We start from the raw sequence: 18,667 nt of genomic DNA, 5'->3' as shown, positions 1-18,667 counted from the left end.
AAAATCACACAAAATGAACACACACATTTATCATTAAAAAAAATTGAGTAAAATATTTAAACTCTTGTTGAGTGTATCTCAGTTTGTTTGGATTGTAAGAAATGATAATAAAGCACTTGAAAACCCTAAAGTCTATCTAGGTAACGTGAATTTGAATTACTTATTAACTTTGTAATAAATTTATCACAGAATGTGAACCTCTTTGATACGACGAGAAAATTATGGAATACTATTCACATGAAGCACTGATAATATCACTGTATTGAATTAACTGTTTAGTAAAAGACGGTCAGTTTATAATTACTCTTTCAGAACAGAAATATCTGCTTACGACTGCTGAAGTTGGAGACTCGGTGTCTGGAACATTCCGCGGAGTGCGGAAGAAGACTCAAACTCGGCGATGTTCCGTGAAGAGACCATGTTGACGTCCCTCGATGGGTACCATAGATGAAGGAATGATGTTCGATGTAGCAGGATGTAGTATTTCGCCAAGGTTTCCGTCACTCTTGGAGGTGATATTAGCACACGGAAAGTTCAATTGGCACTGTGCAATTCAGTAATCACGGAAATTATTACCACTCACTGTCGTGATACACAGTTCTAATTTTACGATATTAAATTAATATTTACAGTCCTTGTGGCACAAAACACAGTTCATAATCGTCACTGATTACGACAAATTATGATTGCGAAGTAATAAGCACAGTTCAAACACTTGAAAATGTAATTTGCAATAGTTTTTATCACAGTCTCTGAACAATTGTTGTTGGCAGATTAAGGTGATTTTATGGTCGTGTTTATGTAACACTAGTCTGAATTATTTAATATAACCATAAAAAGTTCTTAATGTTTTCTGAGTTTATTATAGTGTTGATCGAAAGATTGAGAAAGTTCACTGGGAAAAATAGCAGTCTTGTCCTGCTATGGAACAAATGTTAAGAAAATAATGTTACACACAGTTCACTGTTATACTGTCTTAAAAGAATATGTCCTAGAATGATTAAAATTGTCGTAAATTATGATTTCCGTTTTGCCACACACGATAATTTAAGATATCATCATGGTTCACAATTACACGAAATTAGTGAAGTGTACCAGTCCATAAAATATCAGATACTTGAATTTTCACTCCAAATTATGGTCTTATTCAGTTAATAATTTCACAAATGTTATATTACGGAAACGTCTAGAATTTTACCGTCATCGCGGCGTATTGGAACTTCACGTACGGTACTAGTTCAACGGTGTTCGATCGTGGCCATAACCACGTCCCCGCGAATCGCGACGGAGCATACTTTCTTCACTGACGAGACTGCACTGACAGACTGTACCCGCCACATGGGTCAGACTGCTCTCTCTCCCTGGCCTTGGCCCAGTGGCATATATATACATGCCAGGTGGGAGGCGCTATGAATCAGCTGAAGAAGGGGGTGTTCATTCTTCCCAAACTTTAAATTGTTACATTTCGAAAACTACTGGATGGATTGACTTGAAATTTGCAGGGCATTACTTCCATAATGTTAGCTATAATTTAGCATTGGTCTCATTTTAATCGGTCCAGGTGTTAAAAAGTTAATGAAATAATGTCTAGAAATATCTGTAGGGGAAGTAAGCTGTAAGCGGCGGTGATGTCACTTGACCTTGCTTGACTTGCTCGTGAACTGTGGTAGGTACTAGAACATTGTTTCACACAGCTGCTCACGTATCGGAGTGGAATTGTATGCTGCAAATAAAGTTTTTTATTTATATGTGCCAGGACCTAGGCCTTCCTGGTACAATACATAAGCTCAAGGAATGTTAGTAAGCCAGCATTAGCACATCCCAATGAGGCAGTGGAACAATGTTACATATTTACTTATTACATGTTACGATGAATGCAATGCAAATTGTGTAATTCACTTCCAGAATTGAATCTGTAATTGCAAACACAGTTGCAGTGCAGAAAAGTTTTGTGGCTACAAAAGGCATCTGTTTGTTATTTTGGTACATCGTCATATAATGAGCAGTCTGCATTCGTTGCACACCAGTGTTTTATGAAGAACTCCCTTGTACTGAAATGTGGGGTTGTTTTCCTATGGTGGTAAAGACTAAATTTCATTTGTCATATTGTGCTAAATTACTTAATATTCTTGTTGTAACTTCAATGAAGATATGTAATGTTGCACTTTTAGGTCTTCATTGTCTATTAGTCTCGCTCTGTCAATTAGTTTAAAAATATCTGTAATGCGTATGTACACAACTTTCACTGAAATGAGATGGGCAATCAATGCGCAGTTTTCACAAAGTGGAAGTACATATAGGGTCTCACAAATGTAGCCCATATGGTGACTGTAATAATGTTTGGAAAGTGGTTTTCAAGAACCAAGTTTGTTTTCTAAACTGAACAATGCTTATTAACACAAAGCAGATAGGAGTACAGACAATTAGAATCACAATGGCTTTTGCTGCAGGATCCTAGGGCAAATAGTGAATGTAATATCGCCATTTCCAACTCAGACTGCTGCCTCCTCGAGTTGACCGGCCACTATAGGCCATATGTGGCTCCCTTGTCTGTACCAGTGTGCATATTAATGCTTACATTTTGTGTCCTAATATGGGTTACATTACGACTTCCTAGTAGGTACTTTCTTGTATTGCATAGAAGGAATAGTGAACATAAAAATAAAGCTGTGCTTCTATGGAAAGTGTACGCTGAGAGATATCCTGATAGACTTCACCCACCTAAACTCCTGCTTGTAAAACATTTACATGAAACCTTGAAGTGTAACGCCTTGAGAACATTCCCGAAACAAACGAGTGACTGGAGGAAAAGGTTTGTTAATGTTCTAGCAGCTGTTGCTGTAGATACCAGATTAGCTCCCAGGCTATCATGAGGGGAAGTGGCATTAGTCAGGAAGGTGTACTACGTATTCTATACAGTTATATAGCTTCCACCCATATAATGTTTCTCTCCATCAAGAACTAAATGGAAATGATTTTCAGAATCATGTCAGTTTTTGTGAATGGGTATTAAGACATGACCCACTGGAGTTGTCATGTATCTTGTTTACAGATGAAGCAACGTTTACAAATCACAGCCAGCTCAACCACAGAAACATTCACTACTATCATGGTAAAGGCCACACAGACTTGTCATATCAAATGAGTAGTTAAGCTTCCCGGCTAAGAAAACTACAAGAAAATTGGTCAAGCTGATGTTTGGCACAACCATTTTCAATGCATGCATCCTCTACAAACAAGTAACAGGGAAGACTATAACAATAACTTTATGTTTTATTTTGCTATGAGCTTAATATCACACTTACACAGACAGGTCTTATAGTGAAGATGGTATAGGACAGAGCTAAGGCAGGGAAGGAAGTGACCCTGACCTTAATTAAGGTACATGCCTGATGTGAAAATGGGAAACCATGAAGACAATCTTCAGGGCTGGGTATGATTTAGTAATAGTGACGACCAAATAATTATTCATCACTTTGTTTAATAAAACTTCCACAATTTTATTATTTTAATTATGATATTATAATTTTATTATTATGTCATTAGGCATACTGCTAGGAAAAGCTTGAGGTGTCCAGGTATAATAATTAAGAGAAGAAGCAAGTTAAGGGATTTTAAAATACAATTTTACTTAACTAGAAAATAAATTCAAAAACAATATACATAGGCATTTATAGGTAAGTAAAAGAGATCATTTACACTTACAGTTATGTATTATTATATTTAAGGAAAAAATAAACAATGCACATACACACATTGGCTTTTACAGCTACTGTTGGTAAACAAAAGAGATCAATAATTACACTTACAGTTAAAAAAAAAAGTAAGAACAGTTCAATGTGAAGCAGAGACTCACCATCTCTCTTCTGCTTCTAGTGCTTCACATTCCTATAATGTGCCATTTACAGAGTGCGAATTACAGATTGCACTTAAACTGAAAAGAGCCTTATCAATAGGTGGTGCTGTATTAGTAATTCTCAATCTCAAGTGATGTCACAACCAGAAGCGGTGATAAGGGAGCATCACAGGCGCAGAATAAGGCTAAATTTAGCCATACTACAGCTTTACTTTTAGAAAAACTAAGACAGATTATTTGCAGATGTTACTGTGTCAGTGGAAGCACAATGTTCCAAAGACCTCATGATCAAAATCATTGACTTTTTAAAAATTTCAGGCTCGGTGTCACAAAATATACACATATACAAGGTGGTCGGAAACAACAAGAACCGAGTATATGAGCATTAGATCGTTGGTCATACTGAGAGGTATATTGGGTATTCAGTCCAAAGGCTGGTTTGATCCTCTACAGCTCCACTAACAACTGTCATAGATATCATGATGATGATGATGATGATGATGCTTGTTGTTTAAAGAGGCCTAACATCAAAGTCATCGGTCCCTAATGGTACGAAATGAAATGACAAGGTAAAAGTTCAAAATCATCCACTGACCAAAGAAAAAGTTTCATGAAGAATGAATGGATGGACATGAATTTAAAACAATCAGTGGATCCGACTCAACAAACTAACATAAATAATAGTATTACTGACTAGGGGACCACTTCTAAAGCACAATCATGAATCTAGGATGCTTGATGTCTAAAGGGGTCCAAAATCCAGGTCAAAGGTCCCTCAGAATGGTACTTATCACTAGTAAAGTAAAACCATGGTATATGTCATGTTGGGGTACTAATCAAAAGGAGCGAAGACTTACGGTGTTCCACACATGATGGTACTACTCACAAGTATTGTACGTCGTACAAGTAACGCAGACCTATGGTGTTTCTCACACAATGGCGCCACTCATAGTCAACACAAATCGATCAGGTTCCTCACCTAGGTGTACAAATCACGGGCGCCGGTATTCCCGTGGTGTTCCTCACATAGTGGATACTAATCACAGGCAACGCAGACCTGCGGTGTCGCTCATATAGTGGTACTAATCACAGGCAATGCCCAGACCCGTGGTGTTGCTCACATGGGTACGACTCATGGGTACTGGAAACCCACAGTCCACACCCTCTGCTGCTACTAAGCACAAACCTATTTCGTACCTAATATAGTGGTACTACTCGCAAGTAAAGGCAACCCATGGTGTTCTCCGTATGATGGTACTAATCAAAAGTAGTTTCATGGTTCTAAGGCAAACATCCCTTGGTCGCCCCTTTTATTTGCCTCTCACGACAGGCAGGGGATACCGTGGGTGTATTTTCCTTCTGCGTCCCCCACCGACAGGGGGTAGAGAGAGAGAGAGAGAGAGAGAGAAAAGAAGAAGAAGAAAAAAGAAGGGATTCGTCACTTCGAAAAATGAAGTAACGGGCGAAGAAAGGCAAGGGCCACGAAGGGCGTGAAAATGAAAGACTCCCTAGGCCTTGAATGCTCTAATACCGTGGGGGTCGGAAAAGAAGAGTTGACCAAGGGAGGTCGGACAGGATAGACGAAAGTGAGGAGCCTGGCACAAGTAAGTGGAAGCAATGCCAAGACTCAGCTAAGGGCCCCGTTGTCGCCAATCTAACTCCCAAGCTGAGAGCCCCTTGGGCTCCTTTTAGTCGCCTCTTACGACAGGCAGGGGATATCGCAGGTGTATTCTACATGTGCGTCCCCCCCACCCGCAGGGGGGCTCTCATAGATAGCCTAGGTGTCACTGGAAAGGCATACTAGGGAAATGAGGAGTGAGGTAGTTTCCCATTGTTTTCCTCACTGAGCCAGAAGTTGCTATTACATATCAGTCTGCCAAGCCCACTGAAATGCGTGCACCAACCGACCCTATGAGCGATATTTTCACACCATTCATAACAGGGACTGGCTTCATAAGGAATGGTATTACCAGAATCGCTCATACCTCGGTCACTTTCATATTGTCAAAGCCAAGGATGAGACAGACAGGTCAATGAAAGTAACAAATTTATTCAAGCCCATACCAGAAGACATAGTGCACTGTAAACACTACATCCCATCAGCAAAGGCATATACTGACAGATAAATTTTTTTAAATACTGAGAGGTAATTTGAAAAAAATATGTTGATATCTTGCAAGTTGTTATTTTATCAGCTGCTGAAATTAGCCAATCAGATCGCTTTGAGGATGAATTCAAATGGGCTTTACGAGGCGGTGTTGCTAAATCTGCACATGGCTTGGTTGGGCTTGAGAGCCATGGCGAGAAATAACATCAAACACTAACACACCATGGGTTTCAGCCAATGCCACCATAGCGTGCCCTGCTTAAGGCCGAGCCTATCAGCAGGGAGGTCCTTTTTCAAGTCCCTCCCCTGGAAAAGTTTATTTCTTCTATTGGCGCTCTTAAGCCACGTGCAGATTTAGCAACGCCGCTTCGCAAAGCACATCTGAAGTCGGCTGCGAAGCAATATGATTGGCTAACTTGGCAACAGCTGTTAAAATGACAACAGTGCGAGATATCTAATTATTTGTTTCCATTATTTATCAGTATGACCAACCCTGTAGTGCTCATATACCTGGTTCATGCTGTTCCCAACTATCCTATATATAAATTCAAATATGCTTCAGCATGGTCCCATAGATTATAAATAGACGTGTTCAACTCTTATTTTCAAGCATAAAGTGATTCAAAATAATGTCTTATATACAGTTTCACTTTCTTCACCATTACATTACCGTACTGATTTGAATCACTCTCACAGGCTTCCATACTGGTTAGTTACAAACAAATGAATTTCTCCAAATCATATAGAAAATTTTCCCATTCCAAACTGAAATTCATCTTCATGATTTGATCTATACTTTGAAACAATAACAGACTCATTAACTGGATATTTTAACATACTAATTAAAGGTCAATGTAATCTACTCCAGTCATATCTTCTCCAGTTGTACCTCCTGCAAAGGATGCATCTCTCGTTCCCAATATTTACAATTTATGAATACAAACTATGCAGCTGGCCACAAGCCATATCCTCTTCCTCTATTGCTCCTTACTTCCACTTCTGATCGTGATATCACTTGACCTTAAGAAGTACTGATATATCCCCACCAATTAATAAAACTGTAGTTGAACAGCCTCAAAAGGGAATATTGAACACCTGCTCAGGTGTTAATGAGACGTTCTTCCAGGTCATCTTCAACTGGTGAAGTGTACACCACATTTAACTTTGTTGTCATACTACAATAAGCAAGCATTGCCACAGGGATATCTTCCAATTGCAATGTATTTGTTGATGATGATGATATAAGTCCAGTGGATATAAGTCCAGTCCAGTCAGTAGACTGGGATGCCAATGCACTGACCTCGATATTGTCCAAAATGGGCATACAATACAAACTGAAGTGTGTAGGAGGCCCATCATGAATGAACCAAATGGCACGGCAAACTGCTAAGGGCACATACTCCAATAGTGTAGGCAGTGTGTCCCTTAAGGCCAAATAAGTCGGTCCATTCAGTTGTTGGGGCCAGCATGTATGGGCCAATCAGCTCATCATGGATAATACTGTCCCTCACATTGAACCCAAAGTGCTCCTGGTGATCAGAGCCACTGTACCATGAGGATTTTCAGCTATCTCTGTGTGTGTGTTTTTTATACTAGTTTATAAACTTTTAAATGTGGCCTCATCCATGAATAAAATGACAGACGGATGAGAAAAATGCCAGTATGGTTGTGACCCTGTGCAAAGCCTGTATCTCAGTACCAACACACTGTAAGGCATAGTGTATGTTCATAGGGACATTTTTTTCCTTGTTTTGATCCCAGAGATCCCCACACCCCCACTCCTGACATATGTTACAGATATTTAGATACACCCTGTACACAGACATTTTCAACTTCCAATCCAATAAAATCCCAGATTGCTCAGGAACATTAACACTATCATAGCATCAGTATTAAACAATGTCCTATTAACTAATCTCTTAGGATACCAATAACTCAGTACTGAATTTCTTTCCCTATTGTAAGGTATTTTAGTATTGACTACAGCAGCACAACAATAGCACAACAGTTGCCATTGATGCTTTCACGGCCCCTACTTACAGCGTACTTATGGCGAATGAACGTACCATTTCCACTTCTATTATAACGTCTAAATGTAAGGAGTCATTTTCAAGAAGCCTTTTTCGTGGACAGTCAAGATTTCTTCTGAGGACGCAGTTCTCTGCGAAACGTTAGGAATTTCACCTTATTTTCTTGACACAGCATAAGCCCAAAAGCCTATACAGTATCATGTCCAAACAGCACAACAGTCTCTCACTCTGTACAAATTGTAACTGGCAGTGGGACTTACTCTCTGCACCAGCTCGCTTACAGTGGCAGCGTATATTGTATTATTTTGTGAGTGACCAAAACCTCGGTGATATTCTCACCCTACTCAATAGAATGCGGAATGAGGAAGAGTTTCTGCCTTAACGGCATGAGGTAATTGTGATACCAATTCCAAAACCAGGTAAAAATTCAAAGCTAGTGGATACAGTCTTCTAAGCTGCTTGGAAGGACCAAGAACCGACAACCTGTATGGATCTTGGAGAAGAGAGGATTTCTGACTATCAATATACATTTTTTTTTTGCCAGTTGTTTTACGTCGCACCGACACAGATAGGTCTTATGGCGGCGATGGGACAGGAAAGGGCTAGGAGTGGGAAGGAAGTGGCCATGGCCTTAATTAAGGTACAGCCCCAGCATTTGCCTGGTGTGAAAATGGGAAACCACAGAAAACCATATTCAGGGCTGCCGACAGTGGGGTTCGAACAGTATACATTTTGCTTTCAACTTTGATCCACACATCCTGACCCGGAGCTCTGTCTGCAAAACACTGTCGTAAGAGTGCTGGACACATGCAAATTTCTGGGACTCTTTTTTAGAATATTTTTTTAAAAAAGAGACTGACGTAGCAGCCCCACATCTGTGAACTGAAGGCCGCTGGCATGAAGAGACTACACGTGCTTAAGTTGCTCAGCGGCATTTTTTACACAGCTATGATTCTTTCCAGTTTCAACTACAGTAGTGTGGTAATATGGTGCAGCAAGACCAATTGCAATTAACTTTCTGAATAGCATAATCCACAATGGAGTTGGGCTGGCAACTGGAGCATGACTAGCCTGATTCCCGGCCTTCTCACGTAAATGGAGTTCAATCTTTCAAAAGAATGTGGCAGTAGCTGCTCCCAAGTTTCACTAAGTTTCATGAAATGTCACAACATCCAAGCTATCAGTAACTCTTTGATCTACCATCAGAGGTATGAAAACTGGCCGAAAGCCACACAAACTGTTGGGATCTGTACTGATAGCTTGTGCTGTGAATTGGATGTGGCTATACAGTAGGTAGTTATCTTGACCAGAGCCCTAGCAAGGTTCCTCCATGGCTAGTTCCAGATATATGGACGGACTTACTCCAGGGGCCGAAGGTGAATATGGATGCCTCTGTCTAATGGAGGTATTTCCAGAGTCTCATTGACCAGTATCCAGATGTGCAACTTGTCTTCAAATATGGCTCTAAGATTGGAGAGAATGTTGGGACGCTCATTTAATCAATCACCACTGATCTACATTTAGGGCAGTTGCACAGGTGGCAGATTCCCTATCTGTTGTTTATCTAGTCTTTTCTTACATAATTGCAAAGAATTTGGAAAATTATACATCTCCCTTGGTAAATTATTCCAATACCTAACATTTCTTCCTATAAATGAATATTTGCCCCAATTTCTCCACTTGAATACCAACTTTATCTTCATATTGTGATCTTTCCTACTTTTAGAGACACCACACGAACTTACTTGTCTACTAATGTCATTCCACGCCATCTCTCCATTGACAGCTTGGAACATACCACTTAGTTGAGCAGCTAGTCTCCTTTCTCCCAAGTCTTCTGACAATATCAGCATCAAAATCTTGCTACTTAGTGTCTGTAGTGTATATACTGTGGAGGTTTTCACTATCTTAGAAGCCCTGAGGTTTGCGCTGAGGCACAAACGAGGCCACTTTCTCATGCATACCGACTCCAAGTTCTTTACAGTCTATAAATTCATATTACGCACATAACCTGCTGGTGCGGCAGGTGTCTCCTCCATCCCATCCTGACCAGGTTGTATGCTGGAACCAGAATCATGCTTGCGTGTCTTCCTAGCCACATACATTAAGCGGAAAATGAACTGGCAGATTAGGCTGCAAAATAAGCCATACCACTACCTACTAGAACATAGTTTTATGTAGGCCGAGGATAGGCCAGGGAAGGTCTACCTTAATCTTTACTGTCTAAGAAAGGAAGACCTCCTCCATTCCCAGTGTGTTGTATGTGCCACCGACACATTTTCTACCTGAATGTATGGCTCTCTCTGGCCTGAGGTGCAACCTTAACCTGTCAAAACCACTCAATGTCATACTAGTGGATAATGAGACTACTGTTGATCCCATTAGCTTTAAGGCTGGGAGTGGACTTCTGAATTTCAAATGTGATGTGCTGAACTCTATTTTGGTTTCCTAAATTCTTTTCTTATCTGAGCACCCTACGAATACCCATGCAGCATCTTTACATTATGGCAGTAGAGATTTTCCTTCTTATCTTCTTGATTCAGAATACTGTTCGTTATCAGCCCCATGTACAGAGAGAGAAAGGTTACCAGAGACTATGCTGTGATTTTTGTTGCTGTTCTTATTGTTTTAGAGGTAGAATCTGGTCAGTAGTTAAATAGTATAATAAAATAATTGAAGAAGTATCTTTTGAAGCTTCGAGTTAGATTTAGTTTAAATCAACACCTCTGCTCAATTCTCCGAATGATGGATGCATTTTCTCCTAGGCATATTGCTGAGCATTCTCCTAGGCATATTGCTGAGCAGACAGCTATGGAAGTTGGGCTTTATTTGCACAAAAGTGATGTGATTGTACAAGCTGAAGCCATTTCTTATTAACACAAGAGATGAACTTTCAGTTGTTTTGCAATCTTTTATTCTTGGCCACTAAAGCCTTGCTTAACCCTCTTAATCTCAATGTAATGATACACTGGCACTACACTGGTACCCATTGAAAGCTTGGATATGTTTTACATTACCTTGTTAGATGGCACAAGTGTGCTAAATTAAGTTAGGCTGATGTTGACCTTCATTTATTTATAGAGTTTGCACCTTGTTTCTCAAATGTTTACAGTGAAAATAAAGTTTATTTTTGTCGTTCAACACGAGGTTAGCAGAGATTAAGCTGTGATTTAGTGGCGTTTTTATGTGATTTATTATTGGTTTATATGTAGAATGTAGTCAGCTGGTCATTAGTATAATTACAGAAGCGTATTTTGAAGCTTGCCTCTGTTATGTTTAGTTTAAATTAGCTATATCATAGTGTATGTTGGGTATATAATAAAATCTCCATGTGAATATTTTTGCATTATGGCTGCATTATCATCTTGACTAAATGATGGTGATATTATCTAGTTTTTTCCCTGTACCAAATAATGATGATGATGATGATGATGATGATGATGATGATGATTTAGCTCAACCTACAGGTGCTTCAGCGAGTGATGAATGTGCTGATAGTGAGTGACCTTACCGAGAAGGACTTTCTTGATATCTTGTTGGCACCTGAATAGCCCATCCCACTTACATACTGTATCAGTATCTGGAAAATGCTGGACCAAAATGTTTCAATTTATTTTCACTTGCTCTTAACTTGATGAGGTTACATGAGATTGAGTTGTGATTTTTGGTGCTGTTCTTATTGGTTTACAGGTAGAATATAGTCAGTAGTTAAATAGTATAATAAAATAATTGCAGAAGTATCTTTCTGAAGATTTTTCCATGTTAGATTTAGTTTAAATTACCTGTGTCATGGTGTATCATAGGTAAATGCATTTTTCATGTGAATATTCTTGCAAAAATTAGACATCTTTTTAACAATATTGTACATTTTCATCTGAAAATGACCAAAAACTTCCACCCACACCATTCAACGAGATGTTTTTGATAAATAACAAATTAGTGCACAGAGAGGGATCACATCCACTTGAGGTGTGAACAATCCTTTTGTCTTTAGAATGGAACTGTATACATGATCCAAAGCAGGAATGGTTTACATATTATTATTGTTTCTTAATTTACACTTTCCTGCATAAACATTTTCTAATTTTCCAATAATTTTTGTTCAATCTCAGACTAAATACAACCATGACTAATTTTCCCCCCATATACTTGGTATTTGTGCTATAACTGTTATTTTTCTCATGGAGATATCTGCAAATGTTTGATACAAATTTTAAGAAAACATGTAATTTCACAAGAAAGTGGAAGACAGCGTTCAAGCATACAAGCTGAAAAGACCTGAGAGCAAGAAAATTTCATCAAGTCTTCTACCACTTACTAACACAAATGTTCATTTTTATGGTCCAGTGAATGCTATCATTAGGAATTAGTGCTAGGGAGCAGCAGCAGCAGCAGCAGCAGCAGCAGCAGCAGCAGCAGCAGCAGCAGCAGCAACAACAACAACAACAACAACAACAACAACAACAACAACAATAATTTGCAATTCAGTGTGTAACCTGATAATGTAATCTCATCTGGAGGAAATGTGGAACATGAAATATCCAAGCTTTTGTGCAAGAAAGTTCCTGATATGGTGGTGGAGGATTGATGGTGTGGGGCGGGAATTAGTACTGGTGGACATACAGAGCTATACATAATCCGCAATGGTAGTTTGACAGCTCTAAGATATAGAAACAAGATCCTCCATTCCTTTTCTTTTGTGCCTTATGCTGGTGCCATTGGTGATTCGTTCCATTACATGGATGATAATGCTTGTCCACACAGAGATGGGTTGGTGGACAACATGCTGGACCAGGAGGTTACTGAGCATCTGTCATTGCCAGCTTGCTCACCAGACTTAAATCTGATTGAGGACTTCTGCAATGGCTAAGCCAATGCATGGCAGCTAGACCAGTATCTCCCACATCATTCAGAGCTGGAAACTGCCCTTTTGGCAGAGTAGCGAGTTATCCACCAACAGCTTGTGGATAATCTCACCAAGTCCATGCCAAATAGGTGTACAGCAGTACTGACCATTTAAGAAGACCATACACCACAATAGAGGACAATTACTGTGGTGTTCATTTCCTTTTCTTTGAACTGTTCTACTAATGCACTCACTGCCACACCCTGTCTCATCAATAACAAGCATTTCTTCCTGTATTCGAAAGAATATCATACTCTAATATCTGAATGAAATAAAGGATCTTGTATTTGTAGGCCTACCGTGAGTTTTGATATTTTATCTGATCCCTTCATCATTTTGAACATTACAGATACTTACTTGTCTGTATGGATGAAAAATACAGATTTAGCACGTTTAATTAATTTAATTTCGTGTGGCTATTACTAGCCGAGTGCAGCCCTTGCAAGGCAGACCCTCCGATGAGGGTGGGCGGCATCTGCCATGTGTAGGTAACTGCGTGTTATTGTGTTGGAGGATAGTGTTATGTGTGGTGTGTGAGTTGCAGGGATGTTGGGGACAGCACAAACACCCAGCCCTCGGGCCACTGGAATTAACCAATGAAGGTTAAAATCCCCGACCCGGCCGGGAATCAAACCCGGGACCCTCGGGACCGAAGGCCAGTACGCTGGCCATTCAGCTAACGAGTCAGACATTTAGCACGTTTGTTAACTGACATTGACAGAACGCTCTAGTTAAACAGGTTCGGATGGTGGCGAGTGTTTAGTTTGAGCTGTTTAGTGATAGCGGTGTTTAATTCACCTGACTACAATCTCTCCACGGGGTGTCGCTAGGTTTCCGTCTTATGTATAATTTTGAAAACACAATTTTTTCATTAAGAGGGCCTCCTAATGGACATTTTTGAAGACCCAGGTCTAATTCTGACCATTAACTTCAGCAGACATTAGTTAACTGATCATTAAATATCATTACCAATATCACACACAGGCTTATCAATAATGAGGACAATAACGCTTTATGCACATTGATACTGTATTATTCTTTCATATAAAACAGAAGATACAGCGTATTATAAAATAAACACTTGCATAATGGCTATCAGTATTTACGCTTTATGCATACTGGTACTGTATTATTCTTTCATACTAAGCAAAAGATAAGGCATATTATAAAATAAACAACAGCATAATGGCTATCAGTTACATTTGATAAAAACCTTAAAGCTAATTCAATCATTAGACCTCCGCGCACACAATTTGGTAACTGGTAATCGGTAACCCTTACACACAACTCAGATGGAGTTCTTCTATTTACTGCTTATAAGTACTACCACGTACTGTATTTTGTGTGCGGAGGCCTATTAAAAATATGATTTCCTTGTTACAACAAATTAATGCAAACAAGGCCTAAAAATACTGTTATTATTCCCACTAAAATGAAATGCAAAATAAACACACATGTTTTGCACTGAATTATCTTCAAACATGTTGTGCAATAATGTGATTTAATATTTGAGATTATAAAATTTATGACTGCCTTATTCTAACAAGATGGGTGCCTTACTGAACCCTGCCGTGGGTGCTTGTGGCTAAACCGAAGGCTCTGATGACTGGCTGAGTCAGGGACTGATACTGGTGGATAGGGGAGGTAATGAAGAGTGGTGTTTTGAGGAGAAACTGAAGGAGAGTAGGAGTGGGAAGGAAGCAGCCGTGACCTTAATTAAGGTATAGCCCCAGCATTTGCCTTGTGGGAAAATGAGAAACCATAGAAAACCACCTTCAGGGCTGCCAACAGTGGGGTTTATAGAGACTGGGATTAGGGTAGGTATGGTTAAGGGTGAGAGTGTGGGCAATGGCTGCTCACTCAAGCTATGTGGTTGCAGGAGAGGGCAGATTGGATAATGGATTTGTATGTTTGGAGGAGGAGTTGGGGTTTGAGATCTCACAGGGTGTCAGCTAAGCAATGCACTACATTGGGATTCCGGGGGGGGCCTTAGTTTTGAGGTTCTTGTAGTGTGGGCTAAAGGGGAAGTGTTAATTGATTCATTGATTGTGATGTCCAGGCATCTGAGTGTATTGGAGAAGTCTCAATTCTAGTTAAGTATGTATATTAAATGATAACTGGTTAATAGTTCCTGGCAACAATAATCACTTAAATGTAAAATTAAATTAGGACTTGAAAAAATAAAAATAAAATAAAAGATGCACATATGTGGTACACTCAAACATAAAAAGGTACAAGTTCTATTTTTAAAAACACCTTTATACATATCTTGTAAGAAATCAACAATATACAATATTTACTTGGAAGATATTCTTGTACTCACGTTTTCTGGATGGATGTTCGCTCTGACAGCTATTTTTGTCAACCCAGCTTGAGCCAGCAGATCCAAGTAATTTACAAGTGCAAGGCAAGTAGCTCTTGCCAATGATTCAGATAGTCGACTGATATCTAAAGGGTCACCACTCCTTTCAGAATTCTCTCCAGACTGAAATGAAATTCACACAATTGATAAAAATGAAATGGCGTATGGCTTTTAGTGCCAGGCGTGTCCGAGGACAAGTTTGGCTCGCCAGATGCAGCTCATTTGATTTGACGCCCGTAGGCAATCTGCGCATCTTGATGAGGATGAAATAATGATGAAGATGATACACACACCCCCAGCCCTCATGCCAGGAAAATTAACCAATTATGGTTAAAATTCCCGACCCTGCTGGGAATCGAACCCGGGACCCCTGTGACCAGAGGACAGCACGCTAACCATTTAGCCATGGACACACAATTTATAAGTACATATGTATCCACAAAGACGCACACAAAACGCTGTCGGTTGGTACACTTATTTATTTCACCTTAACTTCACATAAACATACACATAACCTAATCAACTGCTGTCACAAACAAAATACACACATCAACAAACCACCATATTTAACAAATGCCTATCACTGAGCACACGCCACATGAAGATCGCAACCTTAAAACAATTGACTATTTACAAGCAGGTCACCCACAACATGTGGTCACAAGTATACTCCTGTTAAACCATAACTCTTACTAAACAACAACTCGTCTCTACCATCAAGACCACCTCTTTATATATATGCCTGGCCAGGCTTCTAGAAAGATACATTCTCTCGTAAATTCTAGAGTGCTTAAGGCCCAGATATAATGTACAGAAAATTCTACAGAGTTCTTGTCACCGAGTGCCATTCTGGATGTTACAGTATGTTTCACAATTCTGTAGTGAATTACAAATCATATATACAGGTAACAATAAATTATTTACAGGTTCTTACATTAACTAAACTCATATAAATATCTATATACAACAAATGTTTCATGACATAACCTCACAAATAATGCGATCATGAACTAATAATGATACTAATAAGTGGATGTACATCACAAGTAGTAGTAATAATAATAATAATAATAATAATAATAATAATAATAATAATAATAATAATTTGAGCTCGATACTTGCATTATTTACCCATGGGTGAGAGAATATTGTTTTCTAGTGGAACTATACAGGTGTATGATCCCCAATTTTTAGGTTAGGAAATTTTTGTAAAATAATTTGTAATATTAAAGTCATGATGAAAATCATGTAATTTTGTTCATTTAAAGTGAAAGAACATAATATTGTAAGAAGAATTTGTAGTAGGAAATTTTGTATCTGTGTATCTTCATATTGGTGTAAGTTTAATTTGTGTAAGAGTCTGCACATGGCATGGCAGATGGCGGGAATGAGTGCTTACCACCTCTGGTCACTCGGAGGATGGTCTTTCAAGGATCCGAATAGAGGTCATGCTTCTATTTTTACAAGGCTTCATCAGACCTAGCCTACGACAATGATGATCGGGGACCTGATGAAGCCTAGTTTTAATCTGAACTGTAAGTTCACAGTGGTGATACCTACGAGGGAGGAGTGGGTCACGGATGCTGGGGCCCGTCTTAGGTCTGTGGGCTGTACATGGTACACAGATGGCTCGTGGACGGAGACGGGCACCGGGATCTGGGGGCATAAGACAAGGCTCTCCCTTCCCATGGGTAAATATGTTACTGTTCTCCAGGCCAAAGTTTATGCACTACTGGCCTGTGCTGTACATGTATGGAACATGCCTGGGCATAGAAGTTGCATCACCATTTGCAGCGACAGCCAGGCAGCGTTAAAAGCACTATGTGCAGTTAGAACAACATCCAAAATAGTATGGAAGTGCCAAAGGATGTTAGATACGCTGTGTGAACTTAGCTCAGTTACCCTGTTATGGGTTCCTGGGCACACAGGAATCAGTGGAAATGAAGAAGCTGACAAACTAGCAAAACAAGGCTCAAGAGGTCCTTTCATAGGACTCCAAAGTATGAAATTGGTGATATTCCAGTGGACAAACCAGTTTCACTTACGACATTTGGAAGAGGTTAACCACGGCAAGGCAGGCACGTGAACTTATCGAAGGGCCCAGCTAAGGATATAAAAAGGTCCTAATAAACTTGAATAGGACCAGAATACAAATGGTAGTTGGACTGTTGACAGTCCACAATACCTTACAGACACACCTACACATCATGAAAATCAGTCAAGATCCGATGTGTAGAAGATGCGGTAGGGAGGAAGAGACTTCCGCGCATGTGTTGTGTCAGTGCGAGGCTTTTGCATACACTAGACATCGATATCTTGGCTCACACTTTGTGAACCTGGAAGACATCAGGAATGCCAACATCTGGACACTGGTATCCTTCATAGGAGCACTAGGGCTGGACTAGGCAAACCCGTTTAAGGGACACAAAGGGTCTTCATAGACCTATGTGTGGAGCCCTGCGAAGGCAGGGCTTACCCATTCCTTATCTATCTATCTATCTATCTATCTATCTATGGCACGGCAGTGTAGTGTGTTCAAGAATTGTGCAACACACAGAACAGTGATTATATCTGGAAAGACGGGTGAAGTCAGTTGAAAGTGTTACAACACAGTCGTTTGGAAACCCGGGGTACGGCCAGGTAGTATAGGCTGAAGATTGGAATTGATCAATGTGGATGTACATGAGTGGATGTTCTCTGTCACATCAGCTGCTCGATAGCCAATACGAGGACTTTGTTTCAAGCAAGGTTGGGTTGACCGAGTGATGTGTGAAGATGTGCCCATGAGGGCGTTGCTACCCGTAAACTTTTCGGGATGCTATAACCACATGTAGCAAGCAATGTATGTGTGTGTATATATATATATATACATACACACATTTTCTTGTAAATTCTAGAGTGCTTAAGGCCCAGATATAATATACAGCAGCTGAGGTGGTGTCCGTAGGAAATAGGTCGATCATCATTAGTCATTCTGATTCTCATTCGGACCAGTGCACGGGATCTGCTTCGCACAGTTTCCGATGTGTTATTCTATTGTTCTTCGTATCCGTGTAACCGTACGAATGTACGATCCCCAAATTTTTAGGTTATGAAATTTTCGTAAGATAATTCGTAATATTGAAGTCATGAAAATCATGTAATTTTGTTCATTTATAATGTAAAAACATAATATTATAGGAAGAATTTGTAGTAGGGAATTTTGTATATGTTTAACTTCAATTTCCGTAAGTGTCTGCACATGGCATGGCAGTGTAGGTTGCTCAAGAATTGTGCAACACGGAAAACAGTGGCTATATCGGGAAAGACGGTTGAAGTCAGTTGGAAGTGTTACAACATGTTGTTTAGAAACCCGGGCTTAGACCGGGAAGTGGATGCTGAAGACTATAATTCATCAATGTGGACA

General features: G+C 39.7%; 1 protein-coding gene across 1 annotated transcript in view; it reads right to left on the bottom strand.

Moving 5' to 3' along the window:
* The window catches only part of Sara (Smad anchor for receptor activation), a 431,539-nt gene that overhangs the window by 11,553 nt on the left and 401,319 nt on the right, over window positions 1-18,667 (bottom strand). The window contains exon 18 of the mRNA XM_067140577.2: window positions 15,223-15,384. Within this exon, the coding sequence (XP_066996678.2) occupies window positions 15,223-15,384 (162 nt within the window). The remainder of the gene's footprint in view (window positions 1-15,222; window positions 15,385-18,667) is intronic.

This window comes from Anabrus simplex, chromosome 2 (assembly GCF_040414725.1).
Source record: "Anabrus simplex isolate iqAnaSimp1 chromosome 2, ASM4041472v1, whole genome shotgun sequence".
NCBI lineage: Eukaryota > Metazoa > Arthropoda > Insecta > Orthoptera > Tettigoniidae > Anabrus > Anabrus simplex.
Note: the sequence above shows the minus strand (reverse complement) of the source record. Positions and strands in the feature narration are given on the sequence as shown.